The following is a 25,025-nucleotide window of genomic DNA, read 5'->3' on the forward strand; positions in this document are numbered from 1 at the left end:
GGTCAGAATTAAACACATCTGCAGTTTAGGAAAAGGAAGCTTTCTGAGCTTGTTCTTTAAGGATGAAAAGACTTCTGTTCCCAGAGATACTGCTGCAAAACACTAACAAAATAGCATTAGTGAAGCTCTCAGAATAGTGACTATCTGGATAATGTGCTTGTCTCCAGATGCCTGGCAGATCGGTTTTGTTGGGAAGAAGGTTGCAGACCTATTTGTCACCTATGAGACTGATTTTGTGATTATTTTCTTTGCTTGCATCACCTATATGTCAACCTGTCTATTTTTATGAAGTATTAGTATCAAGATGTGTTTCTACTTTGCTCGCTTGCTTCGCAGTGAAGGAAGGTTCTCCTAAAGAGAGCTAGGTATTACTTGGTTCAGTGAATGACTCTATTAAGTGTTGTATCCAATTAATCTTGTGTGATAGACAGATTGCTCACATTGCCACACTTAGATCCTTGCACTTTCCCTAAATAGAGAGATTTTCTGAATGTGTTTAGCATACTCAGTTAAAAAAATAAACCAAACCACAAAATGCATATAAATTATCCTTACAGGAAAAAAAAAAAGGTGTTTTAATCACTGATAGTGCAATTCAGAAGAATTTTATTTTCTCTGGAGACCTGAATTACCAAACACAAATAATAGATTTGATAAGAAATTAATTTCTGGGCACTTTGTAGACGTTCTTTCCTGATGCAAGCTTTTTCTACCAAATATTCTGTGGTTTGATCTATCAGTGATGAATGGTATATCCAGGATTACATAAAAGCTTTGAACCCTCCTCTCTCACCCCCCAAACCCAGGTGCAGCAGTTACTTACCTATCCAGACAGATATGCCTGGATTATTTTTCTTGCTATATATAGTTTAAGGTAAGTAGAAAATTTGCCTATTATGCCAATCTTCCTTCATCCACTTGTATGAAGGAAAAACTCTCTTGCCGATTGGATCTGTTTGTAGACAACAGTAGCAAAGTGAGAAGAAAGTGATGTTTTTGCTTGCCATAGAATTGTTGTATCTAAGTTACAACGTGCTCACTTTTTAATTGTAAAATCCTTCTCATTTGGTTGTCATCGTCTGTTACTTGCTTTGATATTTTCAAAGTTACTTTCACTTGTAACGATGATAAACCAAAATTCATCTAAGCTATAATGTCTGAATGCTAGGAAGGGGCGAGGGGGTGGGGGGGCAGGTGTTGGGGTTTTGGGTTCCCCCTTGAGGTGGTAGACTTTTTACATATTAATACTATGGTAAATTTTTTACCAGCAATCAAAGCAAAAGCAACTGACAATGGCAGCAGAGGAGACAGCTCCTATGAAATACTCTGAGTAAATTATGACAATCAACTGAGCTGAGCCACCTACTTTGCTACCTTTAAGAGACCTTTTTCAGGCTGAATTGAGATGTATGGACTATAATAAGTTTTGCTTTCTAAATTCTCCCATTTAAGCTCTTCTTTGGTTTTGAGCTCATTAAGTCTCTTTAAAAATATATATGTATAAAATCAAACCTTGAACACTGGAGAGCCTTAAGTCACTGGAACTTTGGTATCCAGGTGCCCACATTACAATAGGTGTATGGGATGTCAATGTGTTTGCAGTTTTATCTTTGATCGACTTTATTGGCAGTGATCAGTCACAGGGCTACCAGGAGCAAGGCATAAATAGGACTACAGTGAGATGGAGGCCGGCGCTCAAGCAATGACCCGAGTTCACTCTACGATTGCTTTTCCAATCCTCTTTTTTCTGTTCCTCTGTTCACATTCTGTGATGGTGTGGTGGTAAATACTGAGAAGAGTATTTTCTATTCTATTTAAACTGTTCTTGAAGAGTAAAGGTTATATAGAGATACAGGAGCTTGTTTGATATTAAAAAGTGTCGCCACCTTATAGTTCAGTTTCAAGTTGCTAATCTGTAAATGACAATGCATTTGGAAGTTAGAGGAGAAGTGCATGGATGATAATGATTTCAGTCTTTGCAGGGAGTGTGAAGTAAATGTATTTGAGTTTTTATTTATTCTGTTTCAAGATTGAAGTTGAAATGAACAGAAATTTGCTATATCCATTTCAGTTTTCCATATGGGAATGACTCCTCCTTTGACAGCTATATTGGGTTTGCATGGCAAGGTTTTGGTAGTTGAGGGGGCTACAGGGGTGGCTTCTATGAGAAGATGCCAGAAGCTTCCCTTATGCCTAACAGAGCTAATGCCAGCTGGCTCCAAGACAGACCTGCTGCTGGCCAAGGTCAAGCCCATCAGCGATGGTGGTAGCACCTCTGAGATAATGTATTTAAGAGGGGAGAAAAAACACCTACAAAAACAGTAGCTGGAGGGAGGAGTGAGAATATGTGAGAGAGCGCTCTGCAGACACCAAGGGCGGTGCAGGAGGGACAGGAGGCTCCACATGCTGGAACAGATTCCCCTGCAGCCCCTGGTGAAGACCGTGGTGAGGCAGGCTGTCCCCCTGCAGCCTATGGAGGTTAATGGTGGAGCAAGTCTCCACCTGCAGCCCATGGGGGACCTCACACTGGAGCAGGTGGATGTGCCTGAAGGAGGCTGGGACTCTGTGGAGAGCCTGTGCTGGAGCAGGCTCCTGGCAGGACCTGTGGTCCCGTGGAGCAGGTTTGCTGGCAGGACTTGTGACCCTGCGGGGGACCCACGCTGGAGCAGTTATGAAGAACCGCAGCAGCCCATGGGAAGGACTCATGTTAGAGAAGTTTGTGGGGAACCGTTTCCTGTGGGAGCGGCAGAGACAGTGTGTGATGAGCTGACCGCAGCCCCCATTCCCCTGAGCCGCTAGAGCGGAGGAGGTAAGAGGTAGAGAAAATCAGGAGTAAAGTTGAGACTGGGAATAAGGAGGGGATGGGGGGACAGTGTTTTTAAGATTTGGTTTTATTTCTCATCCTACTCTGATTTGATTGGTAATAAATTAAACTAATTTCCCCAAGTCAGGTCTGTTTTGCCCATGATGGTAATTGGTGAGTGATCTCTCCCTGTCCTTGTCTTGACCCGTGAGCCTTTTGGTTTTTTGCTTTCCCAGTCCATCTGAGGAGGGGGAGTGATAGAGTGGCTTTCGTGGTCATTTGTCATCCAGCCAGGGTCAACCCACCACAACAGCATGCTAATATGCTAGACTGTATATAAAATAGCTTGATAAGTACAACTTACTGGACAAGCTATGTTTGAGATTCAAATCACTGTTAACGAGGGATGGGTGCAATAAGCTTGCATGTTTTTCTATCAGGTGTATGCTGGTAGTAAATGCAGTTAAATATTTTGAAGGTGTACATGCTGGAAGAAGAAAAGGCAAGTAACTCATGCAAGTTAGTGCAGTTCTGTTGATTCTGGTACAGTGACAAGCCCTGCAAGAAGCTAACAGCTTGTATATATTACTACTTTGGGGGTTTTCTTACTGTTTCTATTTAACAAAGAGAATTCTAACTTTGGTATTGAGACTGGTGACAATCTTATGGGGCCAATTTGTCACATTAGTGTAAATGTGCTAAAGCTCTCTGACCTTACAGAGTTATATTTAATTTTACTCCCACAGAAAACCTGTTTGCAAGCTCTGAAGTTGCATAAGTGCAAGCGTAAATTATGCTTGCAAACCCATATCATTAATGAAGAGAATCTTAAGAGAATCTGAGAATCAAAATGAGAACTTTGACTTACGTGCACTAGTGGAATTAATTGTAATTAGATGACTCTACAATAAATATGGTAATCCTTGCCTAGTCTGAAAATGCTAATTCTGTTTAATGTTACTTCTGAACGAGCCCTGCAAGTAATTAATTCCATCTTTCAACACAGAAATGTTTCATGCAGTGTTATTTTTTTTTTTAGTATCTTTTGCTATTTTTTTTGAATATGGAAAGACATAAGGACTACTGCCCTTGGAATTTTGTGATTTCTTTTTATCTGGTTGTTTTAAATTCCTAAGATTCATCTTCTTGCTCCTGACTACAGTTTTTTCTGTACTGCATAAAAACTTTTTCATGCCTTAATGAAAATTCTTAGAATATTTTGGTGTAATTATATGAAGATTTGCCTTTAGAGTTCTCTGTGTGTCCTTGTCGGGATACATATGGTCTCTGCTTAGAAGAGGTTGAGTTACACAACTTTAGCCTCAGTCTTTACTGGTGACATCAGCCTTCAGACCTCTGAGATCAGAGGGAAAGTCTGGAGGAAGACTTAACCCTTGGTGGAGCAGGAACAGGTTAGGCAGCACTTAAACTGCACAGACATAATTCCTTGGGGCCTGATGGGGTACACCTATGAGCACAGAGAGAGTTGGACAGTGTCATTGCAAGGCCAACATCTATTGTCTTTAAAGGGTCGTGGTGTTTGGGAGAGGTTCATGAAGACTAAAAGAAAGCAGATGTCACCTCTGTCTTCAAGAAGGGCTAGAAGGAACATCTGGGGACGTTCTGGTAACATCTGGGGAGCTGCAGGTTGGTCAGCCTCTCCTTGATCCGTAGGAAGGTGGTGGAGCAACTAACCCTGGAAAGCATTTCCAAACACATGAAGGACAAGAAGGTGATCAGGAGTAGTGAGCATGGATTTACAAAGGAGAAGTCATGCTTGACCAACGTGAGAGCCCTCTACAATTAAGTGACTAGCTTGGTGCACGTGGAGAGAGCAGGGGATGTTTGCTTTGACCTGGGTAGGGTTTTTGACCCTGTTTTCTGTAACATCCTCGTAGACAAGCTGACAGAGTATGGATTAGATAAGTGTGCGGTGAGGTGAATTAAGAACTGTCTGAATGGCCAGGCCCAGAGCATTGTGATAGGTGGTACGAAGTCCAGTTGGAGGCCAGTCACTAGTGGTGTACCACAGGGGTCAATACTGGATGGAGCTGGTACTGTTCAGCATCTTCATTAATGACATGGGTGATGGGGCAGAGTGCACCCTTCAGCAAGTTTGTAGGTGGTAAAAAGGCTGGGAGGAATGGCTGATGAGCCAGAGGGTTGTGCTGCCATGGAGAGGGACCTTGACAGGCTGGACAGAGAGGAATCTCGTCCAGTGCAACAGAGGGAGATGCAAAGTCGTGCATCTAGGGATATCTGAGGGTAAGCCCCTGCACCACTACAGGCTGGGGGCCAACTGGATGGAAGGTAGTTTTGCGGAGAAGACCTTGGGACCTTGGTGGACAACAAGCTGACCATGAGCTGGCAATGCACTCCTGTGGTAAAGAAGGCCAACAGCATCCTGGGCTGCTTTAGGAAGGGTGTTGGCAGCGGTGAGGCCACATCTGCAGTGTTGTGTGCAGTTCTAGGCTCCCCCAATGCAAGAGAGACACGGACTTACTGGAGCAAATCCAGCACAGGTGCACAAAGACGGTGAAGGTTCTGGAGCATCCTTCACAAGTGGAGAGTCTGAGAAAGCTGTGACTGTTCAGCCTGGAGAAGAGAAGGCTCGGAGAAGTCCACAAATGTTTATAGATACCTGAGAGGAGTGAGTGAATAACAGGGAGCTGGGGTCTTCAGTGACAGGGCAAGAGGCAATGGGCACATGAACATCAATCTGGACATCAGAAGAGGCTTTTTTTTGCTGTGAAGGTAGTTGAATGCTGGCACAGGTTGCCTAGAGGGGTTGTGGAGTCCCCATCCTTGGAGATATTCAAAATCTACCTGGACTCGGACCTTGGCAACTAGGTGTCCTTACTTGAGTAGAGTTTGGGACAAGATGATCTCAAGAGGTTCACTCCAACCTAAATGATGCTGTGATTCTGTATATTCCTTTCTCTTCTCTCCAGCAAATTAACAAGATGAGATCCATGTCATGTTTGACAGTACTGTTGCGTGATGTGGTTTGTGAAATGTGGATGTTGGAAAACCAAGCTCTGAGCCTTGTAACTGAACTAATTATCTAAAAATTAATTTCCAGCACAGCAGTAAATTTGAAAAATTAACTTGTGGAAGAAGCTTTGGAAGCCTTGGAAAAACAGGGGCGGGTTTGCCCTTTGACAGAAATATGGCTTTTAACTCTATGATTCTATCCCAGGCTTGTTAAAATGTCTTTTTCCTGAAGGCATTTTTAAAAATGCAGAATATTTTCTTCAGAAACAACTTATTTTCTTTACAGGTTTAATCTGTTAAAAAAAGTTGGCATGTTTTCTGATGAAGACTGCTGACTAGAACATCCGTTTTGTATCCCAGCAGATGACCTCTCTAAATTAATCAATCCCCGTTCTAATGAAGTGACCTGTTTAAAATAGATCTCTGCCAGGGTGTGTTTTCGGGTCTTGCCCTTTAAAGTGAATCCCTTCATGGGATTTCTAGAAATGACCTGTTGTTTTCTATTCAGATTTCTCTGAAAAATCCTGGTGCTTCATCCCAGAGATGGAACTTACCAACTCATTTTAATTGAAATGATTTTAAAGATAAGCCCCTTTTTGGTGCTTGTTTGTCACTGGCTCGGTATTTGATTCTGAGGGCTAGCGCCGAGCCTAGCCACGCTGTTCACTGGCAGGCTGAGCTGTGTACAGCTCAATAGCTTTTATGTTATGCTCCGACCACAGGAATGGAGCAAATCGCTGCTTTCCTAATTCAGCTTTGCAGGTTTTTTTTTGTTTGTTTGGTTTTTTTTGGGGGGGAGTATGTCTGTGTCTCATAATTCAGAAAAGCTGTCATTAAAGGATAATCACTCAACATAATATTTTGCATTCTATGGAATGCTTACACGTTGGTTACTACTGAACTGCATGCTATTTCTGTGGAAAGAAAAAGAATTAAAAACAGGATTGGACTTTTATGACTCTCTTTAAAGATACAGTAGCTTTGTATTTTGAGGCTGTATGTCTGCAACAAACCCTGTGTTGTGCTCTTAAAAAGCGATTTGGTAATTATCTAGAACAGCTAATGAAGAGAGAGAGAAATACAGAAAGGGTATTGCTTACTGAAGATGGCTGCTGTTTAGTTCCTGTGACATAAATTGTATTTAAGTTCCTATTTTCTTGGAAAGCAAGAAAAGATGCAGAGAACTGATGTCGTTCTACATGCACTGAACATCACTAGTATGTTGATAACTCTAGTAGTACAGTTGTGGGATTTTTGGTGCCCTTACACATGTTCTTAAAATAGGCGATAGTTAAGATAATTAGAATTACAGCCCTTCTTGCAGAATGATCATTAAACATCCTTGATCTTAAAGATACATTGTGCTTATCCTCCCTGATGAGCTGAAAGTTTTTCATTTAAAACAGTGCAAATACTACTTTCCTGAGTACCTAAACTGTTTCTACGGTAACTTGCCCTCACCATGCATGTTTTATAGAGTAGCAATGAGAGGTGGTTGCTATTTTCTTAGTAAAGCTTTCAAAGGCGTGGAAAACCTAATACCTACTTTATCCGGAAAGAAGGAAGGATTTCTGGCGCTGCCTGAACGTGCGATCTTCAGGAGAAAAAGAAAATTCTTAATATATGATTTAGCCTGTGAACTTGTCAATGTGTAATTTGTTTGTTTTCTGATGCTGTTAAGAACTAAAGCCTATGTAGCTGTTATATGTTCACTTGGAAGTATGTTACCTGCTAGCATGTTCTGTCTCTCTCTCCCCCCCGGCCCCTTCTCCCTCCCCCGCCCCCCACCTGGAGAACAGGATATCCTTTGGGAAGCAGCAGCACAATTTCCCAGTTGGAGCTGTGTGCAGTTAAGCTCACTGATTTCAGTGCCCTGTGACTAGAAACCCAAGGAGCAGATTGACATCTGGTGCACACTCTCCAACTCGTCTGATAGCCAAAAAAAAAAAAAAAAAAGGAAAAAGGAAAAAAGGAAGAGGGGGTGGGAGTGCGGAGGGGAGGTGCCCTTGCTTTTTTTCTAGTGCTGTTAATTCCTGCTGGAGCTCGTTTGCTACGAGCTTGGCTCATGGCAGTAGCAGACGCGGCAGTGCTTATACGGTAGCTCAGTGCTCTCAATGAGGTCAAGCTGGATCAAAGGGAAACCTCCTGTGGAAGCATCTACTGTAAGTTCTGATACTGCTTTTTCCACGCTCCTTCGAGATGAATCGTAGCCTGTACAACTGTGCCAGGCTTTGGTGCTTTATGTCTCCCCGACTGATAATTTTGTATGAGGTTCTCAGGTTTTATGTTAATTAAACTTGTCAGTAAGGTGTCAGTTGGGTAATTATGTTATGCATTTTGGGAGGAACGGGCTTATTGTTATATCCTTTTATTTTCTGAGGGAGTGGGAAGAAGAAAGTGGTTTAGTCCTTTTGAAAAGCTCCAAACTGTTGAGGTTACAGATAATCAGATTCTGTTTTATGTAATCTATATATTCTACTTTCTAAATAAAGTAATCGTAAACTGTTTTTCAGATGTCCTTGGATTTCACCAAATAGTTATTCTTTTGAGAATAGCTACCTAAAAATTTATTTAATTTTTTAAAAAGAAAGAGAGGAAAACAGTGTGTTAAAATTTTGGAAACATCTCTAGTAAGTAAATTTCAGAGACACTCTCCTTATACAAGCTGATGTTCACCCGAGGGGTCTCTACTGTCATCATTCAGAAATACTTCTTTGGAACCTAATTCTGAATAGCTGCTGGTTTTAATGAAACTTTTCAGTTGCAAAGACTTTCACAGTGATATGAAATATTTCTCATTTTATGCAGTGAACTAGCTGTTTCTGCAGAAATGCTATTTAGTGTGAAAGAATGCTAACTCTTGCAGGTAGCGTTCTCTCATTTACAGCATGGAATCCTTGGGCAATAATGAAATGCTGGGCTGTAAATTTTCCAGCTACATAACCCAACTTTTTACTTTCTTTTTTTTTTTTTTCTTCTTTTCAAAAGTACAAAAAGCTTACCTGAATACATATTTGGAAGGCTTGCAGAGTGGTTTCAATGGATTGAACAAAATAGCTACCACCTGTTTGGGTTATTGTTAGGAACATATTGTAAACCCTGTGGAGAAGTAAAATACCACAACCCATTATCCCTTTCAGCTGTGAAGTCCCCCTTGAAGGGGAATGGCAAGGTGCCTCTCTCTTAAGCCTCAGTTTGTATGCTGGACGCTGGGCAGTATTGGCAGCGTTGTGCTGTGAAGCAGCGTGTTGTGGCACATGTCATAAAGACTCATGGCACTGCCTTACCACCCCAAAATCTCATGTCTTTGGGTTTTTTCCCCCAAAGGTGTGTACTTTAATTACAGTCTTTTTTTAAAAAAAAAAAAAAAAAAAATCTCCTTCAGTTAATAGTCTTGACTTTCTTAGATATCTGATTTGGAAGTTGGATGGAGGAAAGGGAAGAAGAAGGTGTGAAATCAGGTCATGCAACATCTTGGTATGAAGTATGAATATTTGCTGGAGACATTTATGAAACAAACTCTTGCAAGACTCATTTCCAACTGCGTACTTTGATTTAATAAATAGAAGACCTGATACTTTAATATGCTATGATTTTTGTCTGACATCACTGCAATATAAATATGAGAAGACAATCTGTAAATTAGCATCTGGTACTTACCAGTCTTGTTCAGAGGACAGGATCAAAATTCTCTGTGAACCCATCACTGGATATTTTTTTTTTTTTTTTGGATTTGTATCCTTTCTTGGTTTTAACAGAGGCTGTCTTTGGTTCCATTGAGACAGCTCCATTTTTAAACAGATACAGTGGAGAAAAACCAGACACATACATATTTTTGTCCAGATGGTGATGTTTCTTTTCATTTCAGCATTCAGCTTCTGACTTGATCCTAGTTGAAGATGAAATGACAGATACTGAAGATAACGAAGAGGAGGATTTAGGAGTAATGGATGATCAACGTAGTGTTATTCTGCATCTCATCTCTCAGCTCAAACTTGGCATGGACCTTACCAGGGTACGGACACTGTTATCTCTTTTATAATTGTTCATTATTTTTTCTTCTTTTCATCCTTCTCTGTGTGTGTGTGCATGCATCCACATGCATGTGATTCCTGTGAGGACGTTTTGCCCCTGTGTACAGGGAGGTTTGCCTCTTTGTAAAGGTGTGTTTCCAGACAGCTATGGAGTGCTGTCTCCTGCTAGGCAGGCTTTCACACAAAGTTACCACATCAGATGTTCTAGAGATGGGGTGGGGGGAAGGGAAAGAAAAAAGAAGGAAAAGCCCCAAAACTCTTCCTTATTTTTTTGTAGATCTTTCAAAGTGAGATGAAATAGTTCTCATTTTATGCAGTGTACGTTGTGTACGTATCCCACATGTACGTTTATGTTGTGTACGTGTCCCACATGTATGTTAAGTCAGGGTGCACTGAGTGTTTGTGGAAGAATGATGGCAATTGTATGGATGAAGGAGGTATGTGCTCAAGTTACTGCTTTGTGAATTGGATTCCATTTAATTACTTGGCAGCTTCAAAAAAACCCATGACGGTAAAGAAATCAGTCTTCACTGTTCTTGTCTGTGCTAAGCAGTTCACCATTTTAAACTTCTGTGCAACCTTCTGGTCATGGAACCAGAACTGTTACGAGCTTATCCATACTGAGATGGTCAGAGAAGTTACGGTGTATGAGAAAACAAACCTCTGGAAATGAGGTAGATGTTCTGGAAGGAGGGAATGCCTCTTTTTGAATAGTTCTGCATTCCAGTGAAACCTTCTTATGGAGTTTAATAAAAAAGTGGGTTTTTGTAAAGACATGTAATACCCTTTCCTTCCACAAAGGTTTTCTGCTTTAAAAAAAAACAACCCCCCTATAACTCACTGCCTACAAGTAAGAAGAGTTCATTCTGGCACACCCTCCACAAATAAAAAAAAGTTTGGAATGACCAGATAATTTTCTTTTTGCATGGAGTAGCTTTGCAGGAGATTCTTCTCAGGGGCATTTTGATATTCTGAAGAGTTCATCTGCTTTCCTTTTGATCTTACATATTAGTCAAAATCTATTTTTACTATCACTTTCTCTGCAAAATAAGGCTTCCTCAGTACAGTCTTTTCTGCTTCCTCTGGAACAATTGAGAGTATTTAAAAATACATTTTTGAGACTGAACAATCCCGTGATGTGTTACTAAGTATAGCTGTTGAATAGCTGCACAGAAATTAATGTTTTGTTCTAAATATAACAAAATTTTTGTAATTTCATTTGTGAATAATTTATACCTGTCACTTAGTATGTCTGGGGTTATATACCATTAATTTTTGGTTTTGTTTTTCTTACATTCCTCAATTTTTCATAGTTCTTCCTCTTTTCTATGTTGGTTTGCTAACGCTGGCTGAGTCCATAATGTTTAAACTAGACTAAGATTCTTCATCTGTTGTTCTTGCATCTTCAAAACATTTTGTCTTTGGTATGAACAAGATTTTTCTTCCCTGATTTCCAATGTCATCCTTTTGTCACAGCAGAGGAGGCAAAACCCCAAAGACACATGGTTATGTAAATAAGAGAAATTACTGTAAATAAGTGTAGACACTTACAAGGAAAAGTTGGAAGGTAAATATATATGATAACCTATTTCTTACATACTGTTCTCAGAACACAGTCATTGAGGATAGTGATGCATATTATCAGATCTATAGTATGGCAAGATATTAGCATGCATGAGTGTGTGTGTGTAATACCCACAGACTGAACAGAGGAACAGGCATATGGCAGAGTTAGATCCATCTCTAGTCTGTGTGATGCACGAATACACATATGATGAGTATTAATGAGACGTGCCACATGTGCACATGACTTTTCTGATCATTTTGAGGATTAAAAATAAAAAAAAAATACAAGACAGCTGGCTGCTCTTTTTATTAACTTTGCTTACTGACATGAGGCCCTTAGGGCCACACATGTGCGATGATAAAGCCTGGTTTGTTGGCTGCACGTCTTCTCATTTTTCATGATTCATCTGAAAGTCAGATTTCAGATAGCCTTGATGCTAGTCAGCTTCTGCTGGAAGTGGTTGTGGCACGGTAGTTGCTAACATCAGAGGAGGCTTTATATGTTTCCATTTTCCTGTGCTGCCTTCCTACGGTTGTTTCCTTGGTTCATTTTGTGAGCTATGGATTGTAATGTGATGCACACATGGACAAACAGCTTTTTTGAGCCCTTGGTGACTTTGGGTTCTGGATGCATAGTCATTACCTTCATGTATCACATCAGAGGAAACAGCTTTTTTTCCTTTTCCTGCGGGTTGTGCTTCTGTTAGTCTTGGCCTTGCCTGCGCTGACATCAGTTTCCCACCGTGATGATGACCATGTTCAGTGCGGCAAAGGTGCTTCAATTCTGAAACTTTTGTGCTGCCGTGCCTTTTAATGAGGAGTTGAACAGTAGGAATCTACTGTGAAGGAAAACACCTGCAAGGAAGTATTAAATCTGCACAGGCATTTGCTAGAACAGGCTAGACTTGGTGGTGGCCAAACAGACTTCAATAGCTGCTAGAGAGAGTCAGGTGGGGGAGCAGATCACAGCAGCAGAATGTAGTACAAAACTGATGCCTTGGTCTGGGCCAAGACTTTAAAAATTCATTTAAAATTGGAATTACTGGGGGGGGGGGGGGAGGGGGGAAGTTTTAAAATTGTTTGTTCTTTGGACTTTCAAAAAATGGAAAACAGCACCAAAACCCACTGACAGCCTGACAAATTTGTTGGCAAATGGCATCTAATGGGTTGCAATTAATGCTAACAGTTTGTACAGATGGGTGATCGCTCCCCTGCATTCCCTTATCTTGCCTACGCAGTTAATATGTGCTAAAAATAAAGGGCTGCCAGTAATTCTGCAGACTGTCAACCTGTTGTAAATTAATATTGTTGTATGGCCACAACGTTATAAGTTTTTAATTTGCTTGTCAATATACTTTTACCTCGGAACTTTAAAATATAAGTGGGGTGAAAATAGCTTGTTTTATTCCCGCAGTGACACAGATGACAGCAGAAAGCTTTTGTACCTCTAAGACAGGGGTCCTCAAAAAAAAGGGGTCCTTTTTAACCAGGGGGCCAGCGCACGGATGAAGTGGCAGGCAGTCATCTGTGGCTGCTTGGTTTCCCCCCCCCAGCCCCCGGCGGGGGGGTTCTGTAAATACCGGGGGCTGGATTGAGGACAGGACCCTGGGGGGCCGTATCCAGCCCACGGGCTGTAGTTTGAGGACCCCTGCTCTAAGAGAGGGACATCTCAGCATGGGGTACCTTGGTCAGATTTCTGAAAAGGGTAGGGAATGATGCTGGCACTCATGTTTTGCCTCACAGTAAATAGTAGCAGGGATAAATACCCCTGCTCTTAATTTTCTCAGTTGCATTCAGATCTAATTAAGTATGAGTGAATTCAAACCTGGGAAATTATGATCAAGCTTCAAATCAATATCCTGTCTTTAACCTCAGTGAAAATAGAGGAATGGCTGTTAAGCTGCTTCCTTTTCACCTGAGGTCTGAGAAAGAACAGAGATTATTCTAAAATTTTAGAATGCAACCAAGAGATTTTTAGCTTCAGACTTAAGCAACTTCATATTTATTCTGGAGAGATTCTTTTGTCTGTTTAGTTCTTGTGCCAGCTTTTTCTCCTTGGCAAAAAATCAGGCAGTTTTGAATTTTTATGTGATTATATAAAAAAAAATTGTAGTCTGTTGCAGCACCATCAAACTAGTAGACTGCAACCAGGCATTACCATTGGTCTGATTCTACTGTCTGTGCTGTATCTCCTTCCTCCAGAGGTCAGGTCACACCACTCCTCCTCCGGCTGACCCCCTCTCCCACCATCCTCAGGGCTATTTAACCACTTAGCAGGAACGAGCTACAGCTGCACATCATCCATGTCCATCAACCCACTGCCTCTGAGGCCAGGCCACAGCTGCATGTTATCAATGCTAATCAACCCCCTGCCTTTGTTCCTCTACAGTAGTCCAGTCCAAAACCAATATAAAAAACATAGGTCCTGAAGTGTATTTTTCTGCACCGTGCATTCTGTTTGGCTGCAGAAGGTTTGAAAACCTCAGTCCTTTGGAAGGTAGAGTACTAGTGCAAGTGCATGACAGTCCAACACTGGCAAGAGGGATGCCGTATGCTTCCAATTTTGTTTGTTTCTATTTTGCTTATTTCTGCAGAAACCAAGATAAGGCCAATTTAAAAAAACAAACAACCAAAACCTGTGGGGTTTTTTAACTATGTTAGCGTGTGGTGGTGTTGCATATTAAAACTTCAAGTCTATGAGATTATTTGTTAAAAGGCAGTGTTTTCTAGGCATATTTTGTAATACTGGAATTGTGTAAGCTGTAAACCGATGTATTTTTCATACACAGTTCTGCCTCCTTTTGTGCAGACAATTCAATTCTGCGTTTTGCAGTGGGTCCTTTCCTGCTGCAGTTCAGGATGTAGTTTCCATTTTGTTTGGGCTTTTAAAGCAAGATCATTTGAGGTGGGGTTCAAGCTTTATTCAGATTTTAAATTGATGCTTGAAATTTAATAATAAGAGTCCGGTGATTCTTAACATTGCATTAAGTGGCTATGTTGGTGGAGTTACGTTAAGTACATAGCTGCAAAGCACACAGCTAGTTCTTGAGACAGTAGATATGAGGACTATGCGATCAAGTCAACAGGATGAAACCACAGCAATCTTAATATTGTACAATAAAATTTGCATAATCTTAATTGTGGTCTGTAATTTTCTTCTCCTCCATTTGTGCTAATAAAGCATGCTCTTTTTAGAGAGAGACGCACACTTGGATATAATGAGATGCAAGTGCTGTTTATTCAGATGAGTTTCTCTGCCCTTTCAGGTCTGTGCAGTGAACTCGTGATAGTTATTACTAGTATTTCTAGGCAGAAGTGATGGTTTATTTTTCTATGTTTTGCTGTCAGTTTCCCCTTTGATAACCTGATCTTTGAGTGTACGCTTTGTATTAAAATGAGATTCTGTATTGAGGGTCAGTAATGCTGAATTGCATTTTTTTAAGATTGTATAAGATAATAATTATTTGGTCAGAATGAGAATGCTGCAAGGAAGACAGAATTGTTTAAAGAGCTAAAAATACCCTAAGAAAATCTCCTGCCTTTCCACTTTGCCTTCCAGAGTTTTAGATTTAACTTTGAAAAAACAATCTCCTCAGTGCCTCACTATCATGCCACCATGGGGACCGTTGGCTGTCTTTAGCATGCAGTTGTTTGCCAAGTGTACTGTAAAATTAAGGTCCTGCTGCATCTTTTGGGGCCTCATTAGGTTGGTAATAGAGACCACGCAGAGTCCTCAAGGCTTACGGAGTAGAGTCAGAGGAATATTGCAGATGGAACTCTGCTTGATTTATAGCTAAACTTGTAAAAATTACTAGCCTGTAAAAGGCTGTATGTGTGTAAATAATACACAGGAGAGAGCACATGGGCATGTATGTTAGCAGAGAGCAGTTATCTTTTTTTGCAGTTGTGGTATGTTGACTTACAATGTATCTGTTAAGACTGTGTTTGAACCGTTGTGCCTGGGATTTTTTTCCCCATGTTTACAAGTTTTCTTTGAAAAGAACTAAATGATGAATAAAAGTTTGACAGCTTCTATTTCGTTATCCATGGGATCCAAAAGGACTGAACTGAGCTCTGGTCCCACTTAGAATCGCAAGCTGGGGCTGCAGTGGGGGAAAGCGAGTGTGGTCATGATTGAAGGGTGGCTCTCTGCCTGCTGTAAATAGCCCTTGCTTTTGGGAAAGGGAAAAAGTAAACACAGTGAAGCATTAGAGAGGAAAGCAGAATTCTTGCAATAGAGGACAGCTTGTTGGTCTGCATCTGGCATCATTTGAGCCACTTGGATTCTAGCCAGGTTGGTTTGTGCCAGAATTTCCTTGTTGGTTGCTCAGGAGCGACCTCTGAGCTCCCCTGGGATGGTCCTGCACAAGGTATGGAGCGTGGGAGAAGAAGGGTGAGAAATAAATTGGTTTAGTTCCTGTAGCCTTGTCTGTCTTGCGGTGTACTCCAGAGTGTTTCATGGAAAACTTTTAAACAAGTTTTGTTCCTGATTAAGAGGGGTGACTTAAGCAGCATCTGCGTTGCTAGCTGAGCCACGCTGGTAACTGCGTCTGGATGAGTCAGGGCTGGCTCCCTCCGGTGCAGGCTGCCTGGTGTACATGCCCTGTGCCTGGGGATGACAGGAGAGCGTAGGGGTGGCAGGCGGTTTGACTTGGGAGGTGGGAGGGGACATGACACACAAGATGGCAGTGTAAGGCAGAGGGGGTCAAACGGGGAGCGTTTTCTTGCCAGTAGCCTCTTCAAGAAGGGTCCTTGGCATGGTTTTACCCTTGGAAACACACCTGAGGTTTGGTTTTGGTTGGAGGTGTTTGGATTGCTTGGTTAGAGGCGGGAAGGGACCCAGTACATATGCAGTGGGTGGTCAAGGGCCCAGAAGTGAAATCGGGAGCCCAGATGTTTGGCAGAATGGGTCATGTACCCCTTACACTCTCCACCGCTTGCAGGCTGGTGATGTGTATGTTTATTTGAAATACTCATCTTCTAGCGTCTTGGGAGGGTGTACTACTCCCTTTTTGGAGGGTTATGGTAAGTTGGGTTTGCTGATGTTTGATGTGAATTAGTTTACACCAAAGTATGTTTTCATGTCCTGTAAAAAGGAGAACAATTGTTGTCTGTTAACTGAGAGGAGAGGAAAAGGCAGATTCCCATATTGCTGTTGAGAATCATAACGAAATAGGAAGCAGCTGGCATGGCTGTCAAGGCCGCTGCTTTTTCCTTTGCTTTTTATTTACACTGCAAAGAAAATGAAATTGCAGTGGCAGGGGAGGAAAAAATACTGTCCTGAAACTTGGCAGGGCCAGAATTGCAGCTGTCTTAACTGTTCTCCACCACATCCCACCCCCCACCCCCCTTACCCCCTGGTAGTATGATCATGGGGAAATCATATCTGCCTTTGTCTGCTTTGCATACAGGTAGTGCTTCCAACATTTATTTTGGAGAAAAGATCCCTGCTGGAGATGTATGCAAATTTCATGGCCCATCCAGACCTGTTTTTGTCAATTGCAGCTGGAGCCACTCCTGAGGAAAGAATTATCTGCTTTGTGGAGTATTATCTCACAGCTTTTCATGAAGGCCGAAAGGGAGCGGTTGCCAAGAAGCCCTATAACCCTATAATTGGTGAAACGTTTCATTGCTCGTGGGATGTGCCTAAAGATAAAGTGAAAGCGTTCAGAACTAACGGTGCCTCCACGGTTTCTAAGGACCCAGCCAAGGAGTTTGGTCAGGACCAGTCCACGTGCTACAAGCTGAGGTTTGTAGCTGAACAAGTATCTCATCATCCACCGGTATCTTGCTTTTACTGTGAGTGCAAAGAGAAGAAAATGTGTGTGAACGCTCATGTATGGACCAAAAGCAAGTTTATGGGCATGTCAATAGGTGTTTCTATGGTAGGTGAAGGTAAGAACTGTGCTTTTATATTGTTTTTTTTTTTTTTTTGTTTAGCTAATGTTACGGGTGTCAACACAACAGAAATACAGATATTTTCCTGTTGCTTTCCCTCTGACCTTTCATTTGAACCTTGTGGCTATTTGCTTTTGTGAAGTTTGGAATTAAACCTGTAAGGTTCATACAACTTTTTCCTCTCCAGGCAGAATGAGACACACATTACATGTATAAATATATGCTTATATTTATGTGAGTCTGTTAATATGTAACTGTGCTTCAGATATGATTTAGTTGCAGTAGCAAAGGACTACTGACAGCATATTCTGTAAGAACGTTTTTATGTCTTGCTCACTTTTAAAATAATATGTGATTCAGTATGGGACAGTTTCACAATTGGAACAAAGCAGTAGGAAAAAACATGTTTTTACTTAAGCCTAACATTCTTTTTTCATAATTTCTGCAAAGAATCGTAGTTTCTGTAGTGTTTAGTCAGCATATTATCTCCAGCTTTATAGAAAGTGATGTAGTTGAGGTACAAATCATGATTTGCTGTATCATATATATACACACACACACACGGTCTGCTTTGTGGTAAGTCATTGCTCAACATGAATTCAGAAATACAGGGAGTCGTAACAAGTTCTTAATGGCTGACCTGAACTGAAAGACACACCTGTGCCAGTGTCATTACCAACTGCTCACATATTGATTTAATGTTTCTAAGTCCCTTAGTCAGTCCCTTTTGCCATTTGAGGGTAATTTCCTGTCTATGGTTTTTAGTGTTTTGTCTTAACTAGGTCTTAGGCTGCAGTAGAAGGACCAGGACAACTTATAGTAACTGCTTCTTTTTGGCATTATGTTAAATACTGTGATATTAAAGGTAGTAAAAAAGTAGAGGGGGAAATGTAGTAGTTTGGTTTTGCTTATTAAAAACAACAAAAAAATATGGTGAAAACTTACACATACATTTTGCTATTTCTACTAGTTGGAACTAAAGAACAAACTCAAACGGTGGAAAGGGCTACAATACCTTTGTCCCGATGGCAATATATTCCTTTTTTTGTAGGAGAGTCATGCAACTTCCTTACTATTGGATTTGATATTGTTGTGATAGTTTATAATAAATAGGCTGTTTCCTTCTTCCTATGACTTAGGTAGTTTGCTTTTAGTATGAAATTAAGGAAGTTGGGAAGGGAGTGTCAAAGGGGATTTGGTCTTTCTGTCTCTGTCCTGACTGTACTACTGCCAGCCTGAGTCACTGGTTTAACTTGTGTTTTTCTGGTACATATTCATTTCTAGTACGCTCTTTCTCAGTGAAGGGAGCTATTTAATGGAAATAAACACAAAGTCATTTATGATTATGTAGGAGTAGGAAATTCCTTTTTCTTGCTGCTAGCACACAGTTTCCTGGGATTGGGGGTGTCTACTGTGGGGATTATTGAAGACTTCAAAGTCCTGATGTGTCCCAGTTTTGAGAGAAAAAGGGTCTAGGAATTAACCATTTCTCTGCCCCAAGGATTGTTTAATGTATTTTTGTGAGAATAAGTTCTCCCCTCCCCTCTCCCCCTTTTTTTTTTTTTTTTTTTTTGTGTGTGTGTGTGTTTTTTTACGATATCCCAAGAGTGGGATCATCTCTAAGCATGTGGAGGAAAAGGTTATCAGGAGCAGTCAGTGTGGATTCACCAAGGGGAAATCATGTCTGACCAATCTAACAGCCTTTTATAATGGAATGACTGGCTGGGTAGATGAGGGGAGAGTGGTCAGTGTTGTCTACTTTGACCCCCATAGGCAAGCTCAGGAGCGTGGGTTACACGAGCGGGCAGTGAGGTGGGCTGGGAGCGGGCTGATGGCGGAGCTCACAGGGCTGTGATCAGCATCACCGGGTCCAGCTGGGGGTGTCCCCCAGGGGTCAGTGCTGGCGCCAGTCTTGGTCAACTTACTCATCAGTGACATGGATGAAGGGACAGAGCGTAGCCTCAGCAGGTTTCCTGATGGTACAGAACTGGGAGAACTGGCTGACCCAGCAGGAGGCTGCGCTGCCATTCAGTGCTGGGCAGGCTGGAGAGCTGGGCGGGGAGGAACCTCATGGAGTTCAACAAAGGCCAGCGCGGGGTCCTGCCCTGGGGAGGGACAGCCCCTGCACCAGCACAGGCTGGGGGGGGGCTGCTGGGGGGCAGCTCTGCGGGGAAGGGCCGGGCGGTGCTGGGGGACAGCCGGTTGCCCGCGGGCCAGCGGTGGCCCTGTGGCCGAGAAGGCGGGTGGGACCCTGGGGCGCGTTAGGGGCAGCGTGGCCAGCGGGTGCAGGGAGCTGATCCTGCCCCTCTGCTCGGGCTGGTGAGGCCCATCGGGAGTGCTGGGCCCAGCGCTGGGCTCCCCAGTCACGGGAGACGGGGAGCTGCTGGGGAGGGCCCAGCGGGGGCTGCGGAGCTGGTGAGGGGCCTGGAGCACCTCCCTGGTGAGGAGAGGCTGGCAGAGCTGGGGCTGTGGAGCTGGAGAAGGCCGGGGGGGGTCTCACCCCTGCGTACCAACACCTTAAGGGTGGGTGGCAGGAGGACGGGGCCGGGCTCCTTCCAGTGGTGCCCAGCGACAGGACCGGGGGCAACGGGCACAAACTGCAACACGGGAAGTTCCAGCTGAATATGAGGAAAAAGCTCTTTACTTGGAGGGTGGCGGAGCCCTGGCCCAGGCTGCCCAGGGAGGTGTTGGAGCCTCCTTCTCTGGAGTTATTCAAAATCCACCTGAATGTGACTTGGTGCAACCTGCTGTAGGTGAACCTGCTTCAGCAGGGGGTTGGACTAGATGATCTCCAGAGCTGCCTTCCAACCCTGACCGTTCTGCGAGTCTGTGGAGGCAGGCTTTGAGCAACATCTGCAATGGTGAACTCTGCAATTCGCTGCTGTCTTTAATAATGGGCATTTGGGAAAGAAGTTTGGGTTCACCAATTTATACATTTGCTTATATTTTTTTTTTTTTTTTGGTGTAAGGAGTGCAGAAGCATGCAGCTTCATGGTGACAGCATTTCTGGGAAGTGATGGAGAAACTGCAGTGCAGCCAAGCATTTCTGTTGCAGTTGAGGGCTGGCAATAGGCAGCAAGAAGTTCTATCACTGAAACTTTTCTGTCATCTGAAAACAGCCAGCCTAAACCTGGAAGCCTTGGTTTAAAATGTTTACTTTGCAGTGCTGTTTCTTCACTTGAACCTACACTACACTTTCTTCAAATTTTTTTAGTCTTTTTTTTTTTTTAGTCCCAGGGAAGTCTTCCTAATTTAAAGTTGGTGTGTAGATTTGCCAAGCTGTGCAAAAATTAGAATGTACTACAGATGTTTTTGTCATGTGCTGCATACATATAAATTCTGTGTTAGATTGAGGTCAGTGTGAGTACTGGGGAATAGATTGCTGAACCAAACAAAAGTACCCACTGACTTACAATGTGGAAAAACTGTGTCTGGATTTACACGTCTGGTAATGCAGAGCCTAATAACTTTTTAGCGTGAAATATAATTTGGAGTACACCCTTTGTATTTAAGGCCATTTTATGCATTGCAGCATTTTAAATGGGATGAGTTGGTCTAGCAAAAAGTAGCGTTTCTAGTAGAAAAAAGTTCTACAGAAAGGCATGCTGTTATTCAGAAGGTGTATGAGTGTAGCTAAAATAGGTAGAAATTGAAGTTAGCTACTGGGAGAAGCTTTCTGACAACAAGGTTGGCCGGTAAGATTGTAGAATATTACTTTAAACTGTTAAAACCAGATTAAGCGCATTTCCCAGGAATGGTTGAAGTATGATTTATCCTGCTTTTGATAAGAGGCAAAGTGACATCTCATGCATCATAGAAATCCCTGGGGTTTGTTTGGTTGGTTTTTTTGCTGCTGTGCTTTGGATGATTAAGCTAATAATGTGTTACTGTTGGGTTTTTGTCTTGTCCCTTCGTCTTTTTTTCCCTCCCTCTATTATGAGGGAAAAATAAAAGCACTCAGCCCTTTTATTTGTCTGTTGCTGGAATTCACTTACCTGTAGGGGTGCCTTTGACTTTTTGTTAGATCAGTAAGGATTTTGGGTTCTGCCAGATGCTACTTGAAGTTTCCTGGATATCTCAAATACACCTGTGTCCATTAGAGACTTCATTTAAATCATTCTGATGTTGGTATAGTAGTTTTGTTATACTGTGCATTCATTGATTACTATTTGATGGGGGGGGGGGGAGGGCGGAAATTCCTTTCAAACAGAGCATTAGAGAGCTGCGGTTAATGTTCTGGAAAATTCAGTGGTATCTTGTTCTAGTTCTGTTTATCAGAATGCATTTGTTGGAAAAGGCCACGGCACCAAGCCTGTCAGGGTTCAAGGAGCATCTGGAGGATGCTTAGTCGTACGCTTTATTTTTAGGTAGTCTGCGATGAGCAGGGAGTTGAACTTGATGATCGTTATGGGTCCCTTCCAACTTGAGATATTCTGTGTGATTTTATGACCTGTAACTTCGTTGTGACCTTAGTGCTGAATACAAACAACTGTGATGTGTTTTGAAACTTTGCTCTCTGCTGAATAGTTTTGTGTATGTCCTTGAAACAATTCAGTGAAGCTTTTCCTCCTGCAGTTGGCTATTTACAGAAATAAAATGGTACTGAAGTTTTGGGCCTATATTGTATAAGGGATATGCTGGTAATGTTTCTGTGGTGCTTTTGAAGCATATTTTTTAACTTGTCATAATGTCCTTTGATGTATAGAGCATGTTGCTTTTTATGCTTTGTTGTTAGAAACAGCAGTGGATACGCTAAAGTAGGATGTCATGGAAGTACAAAAGCTTCTGTAAGAGTTTAAATAGGGGATCTGAGGACAGTATGGTCCTCTCGTGCAAAGGTTTCAACTCAGAATCTTAATTCTACAATTTTTAGTGTATGTTGCACCTCAAAGTCACTAAAATTTTAATATTTTTTTTTCCTAGCTGCAATTTTTGTTTCTTGATTTAAAGTAAGCATCAGTTACAGAGATGCAGAACGAGTAGGAAAGTACTGCTGAAAATCCATGTTTTATATGCTAGCCCTTCATCTGTGGTTATGAGGGGTATAAATCTGGCTTGCTAATGAAATGTCTCAGCTTTTTCTTCACTACACAACAAACCCCCCATTCTTCAGACTAGTCAGCATTGAGTTTCCTCATGAGAAAGCTACGCTGAATAGAAGAAGAGGGTATTTTGCATAAAAGAATTAATGTTAATTATGTACTAATGAGAGAGTGAGGGAGGAGAAGAGGGTGTAATGAATACGATCACATTAAGGTTTAAATTAGCAAGGGATGTGAGAGTCGATGTAAATATTTAATGGTTTTTTTTACGTGGTCCAAAGAATCTTCAAACAGATGGATACTGGTTGTAGAATAAGGATACTTCAGTGGAAAAGGCAGTGGTGAGCACACCTCAGCGTGGGCTGTGCACGTTCCTTTTCTGCTCTTGGGTTTTGCTCCAAAGCACCAAAATCCAACAAAAAAAGTGTCACCTTTGATTCATGGGTTAATTTTGCAGAAGGCATAAAGTATGTTTAAGTGGATTGCTCTGTATTATCAAGTGGTTGGTTATGTCTTGTGTTTTCACTTCTGCTGTTTTAAATGTTTTAAAAAGTAGTGAGGTATAGGCTTCCAAAATTATTTTTTAAATATAATAAATATAATTTTTTTTAAATTACTTTTTAATTTGAAACGAACCTTGAAAAGAATTGATGGGTAAGGGAAAGGTTCAGTGCTTTTCCCAGGGTAAATCTAAATGAAAGCAATGAATGTTTTCACTTGTGTTTTTTCTGTTCAAATATGTGTGTATGTGTTTATAGATGTACAGGTCTATAATTTCTATTCCTGAGGCATTAGTGACTTTTGAATTTACTGACCCCAAAGATTGACTGCTCCATGCATCTAGAGCTGCCTAAACATTTCTATTTTTTATATTAATTTTTATATTACTAATTTTTATATTAATATTTTTTTAGCCCAGTGGTTTCAGAACAGTTTCCATATGGCATGGCACTCATTACTTAATTTAGCAAATGGCTCCAGCCTTTGGAAAATGAGCAGTGCAGCGCAGCTCGCTGGAACGTTTGTGAGACGATGAGAGTCTGGTTTGGCATCTCATGTTTTCCCATGTGAATCTGCACAGCTAGTGGTGCACTACGCCCTTGTGGGGTTCATCCTGTACCTAACATACTCCTGTTTGTGCCGTGTTAGAAATGATGCAGACAGAGTGAAGAACCTGTTAAATTAGGAAGTTGCCCTAGGCCGTTTGTGTCCCACGTACCATTTGTTGTTCAGATTGATCTCCATGCAGTCGGTGGGAAGCATTAAATTTACACATGCCTCTTCTGCAGCTTATTGATCCAGAGCCTCCTCTGGGTGTTTTGTCAATATGTGTTACTGGAAAATCAATTCACAAAGCTGCAGCACTAGTGAGGGACACGTAATAGTCAAACAGGGAAAATTACATGCCGTGGGCATCGCTTCCTTTAGCGCAGGCTGAGGAGCTGTGAAAGGAGCATGACTGCGAATACGCTGCCTTAGTCAAAAGCAGGAGTGAATGGTGTTGAGGACGTTTCAAGGGGGAATTTCAGAATTCCACACTTGTTTACAAAATGTTCACCCTTCTCTGTGGGATTTTTTTCTAATACTCTAGATTGCTAAATTCACTGTTCCTCCCAGAGTACTTACCTGATGCATTCTTCTGTGCATAATAGCTGCCTATAAATACTTAACATCCTTTTCAAAGGAACTTGCAGTTTTTGAAATAATTCATTGATGTGAGAGGAGGAAACATTACTGAAAATGTAGAATCTTCTACAACTTTTCATGTAAATTTATTTAGCCATTTTTAAATGAAAATGAAAAATGAATGATCCCTTATACTGGGGAAGCAAGGCAAGAAAAATAGCATGTGTATTTTCCAGCAGATACTTTTAAAGATCAGTCACAATGGAATGATACTTACAAGCAGATGTTAAAAGTACACGATGCTTTTAAAAATTACTGTTAGGTTTTAGGTTTTCTGCCTTTAATTTCTCAAGATTTAAACTCAGCAAGGTAGGGCATGAATTCAGATTGTGGTAGCAGTGACAAATGTTGACTCTCGGTGTCATTTTGGTTTCCTTTTCGCTGAGAGAGGACAGCTCTCAGTTCAGGCATGGTGGTACAGCTACAATCTTCATGGTGCTTCAGTTAAACGAGGTTTTTCACGTGGACTCCGCAGATGATGGAATGCAAAGCTAAGAGTCATGTTACCATTACAAGTAGTATCAAGTTGTGGGTATTTGAGATCTTCCCTTAATTCTATTTCAGATCATAATTATTGAGCTGGAGTCATGTTTCAAGTGACATAGCACTTGATTAAAAATGTATTTATTCAGGTGTTTAAGGAATTGAAAAAATGTGCCACCAGGTGCTAAAAATACTACCGTGAGATCTGGGTTCAGTTTTTAATATCTAACCTGCTGTGGTGGTTAAATATTTACACTGAAGGTCACTGCTGTTACTTGCTGTTTGCTTTTCAGTGTGCTTGGCAGTGTTCACTAGAGCCCTGTGTCCCTCCCACTTGAGTACGGAGGAACAAAGCTATCGATCCCATCAGAGAGACAAAAGCAAACCTGCAGTAACTCAGGAGGAAATTTGTGTTTATCGTAACGGTTTCCTGTCATGTGAGGACATGCAGTGATGGTCAGAGAAGGACGGCTGGGCCTGGGGAAGCAGGAGGCTCTGGAGAAGCTCATGTGAAGGTGT

At 41.7% G+C, this 25,025-nt stretch overlaps 1 protein-coding gene across 2 annotated transcripts in view; it reads left to right on the forward strand.

The window, feature by feature from the left end:
• OSBPL10 (oxysterol binding protein like 10) overlaps window positions 1-25,025 on the forward strand; it is a 121,504-nt gene that overhangs the window by 86,102 nt on the left and 10,377 nt on the right. For both annotated transcript variants that reach the window (XM_040592538.1, XM_040592537.1), the window contains exons 7-8: window positions 9,666-9,812; window positions 16,809-17,292. In XM_040592538.1, coding sequence (XP_040448472.1) covers window positions 9,666-9,812; window positions 16,809-17,292 — 631 coding nt within the window. The remainder of the gene's footprint in view (window positions 1-9,665; window positions 9,813-16,808; window positions 17,293-25,025) is intronic.

Source organism: Falco naumanni, chromosome 4 (assembly GCF_017639655.2).
Source record: "Falco naumanni isolate bFalNau1 chromosome 4, bFalNau1.pat, whole genome shotgun sequence".
In the NCBI taxonomy this organism is placed as follows: domain Eukaryota; kingdom Metazoa; phylum Chordata; class Aves; order Falconiformes; family Falconidae; genus Falco; species Falco naumanni.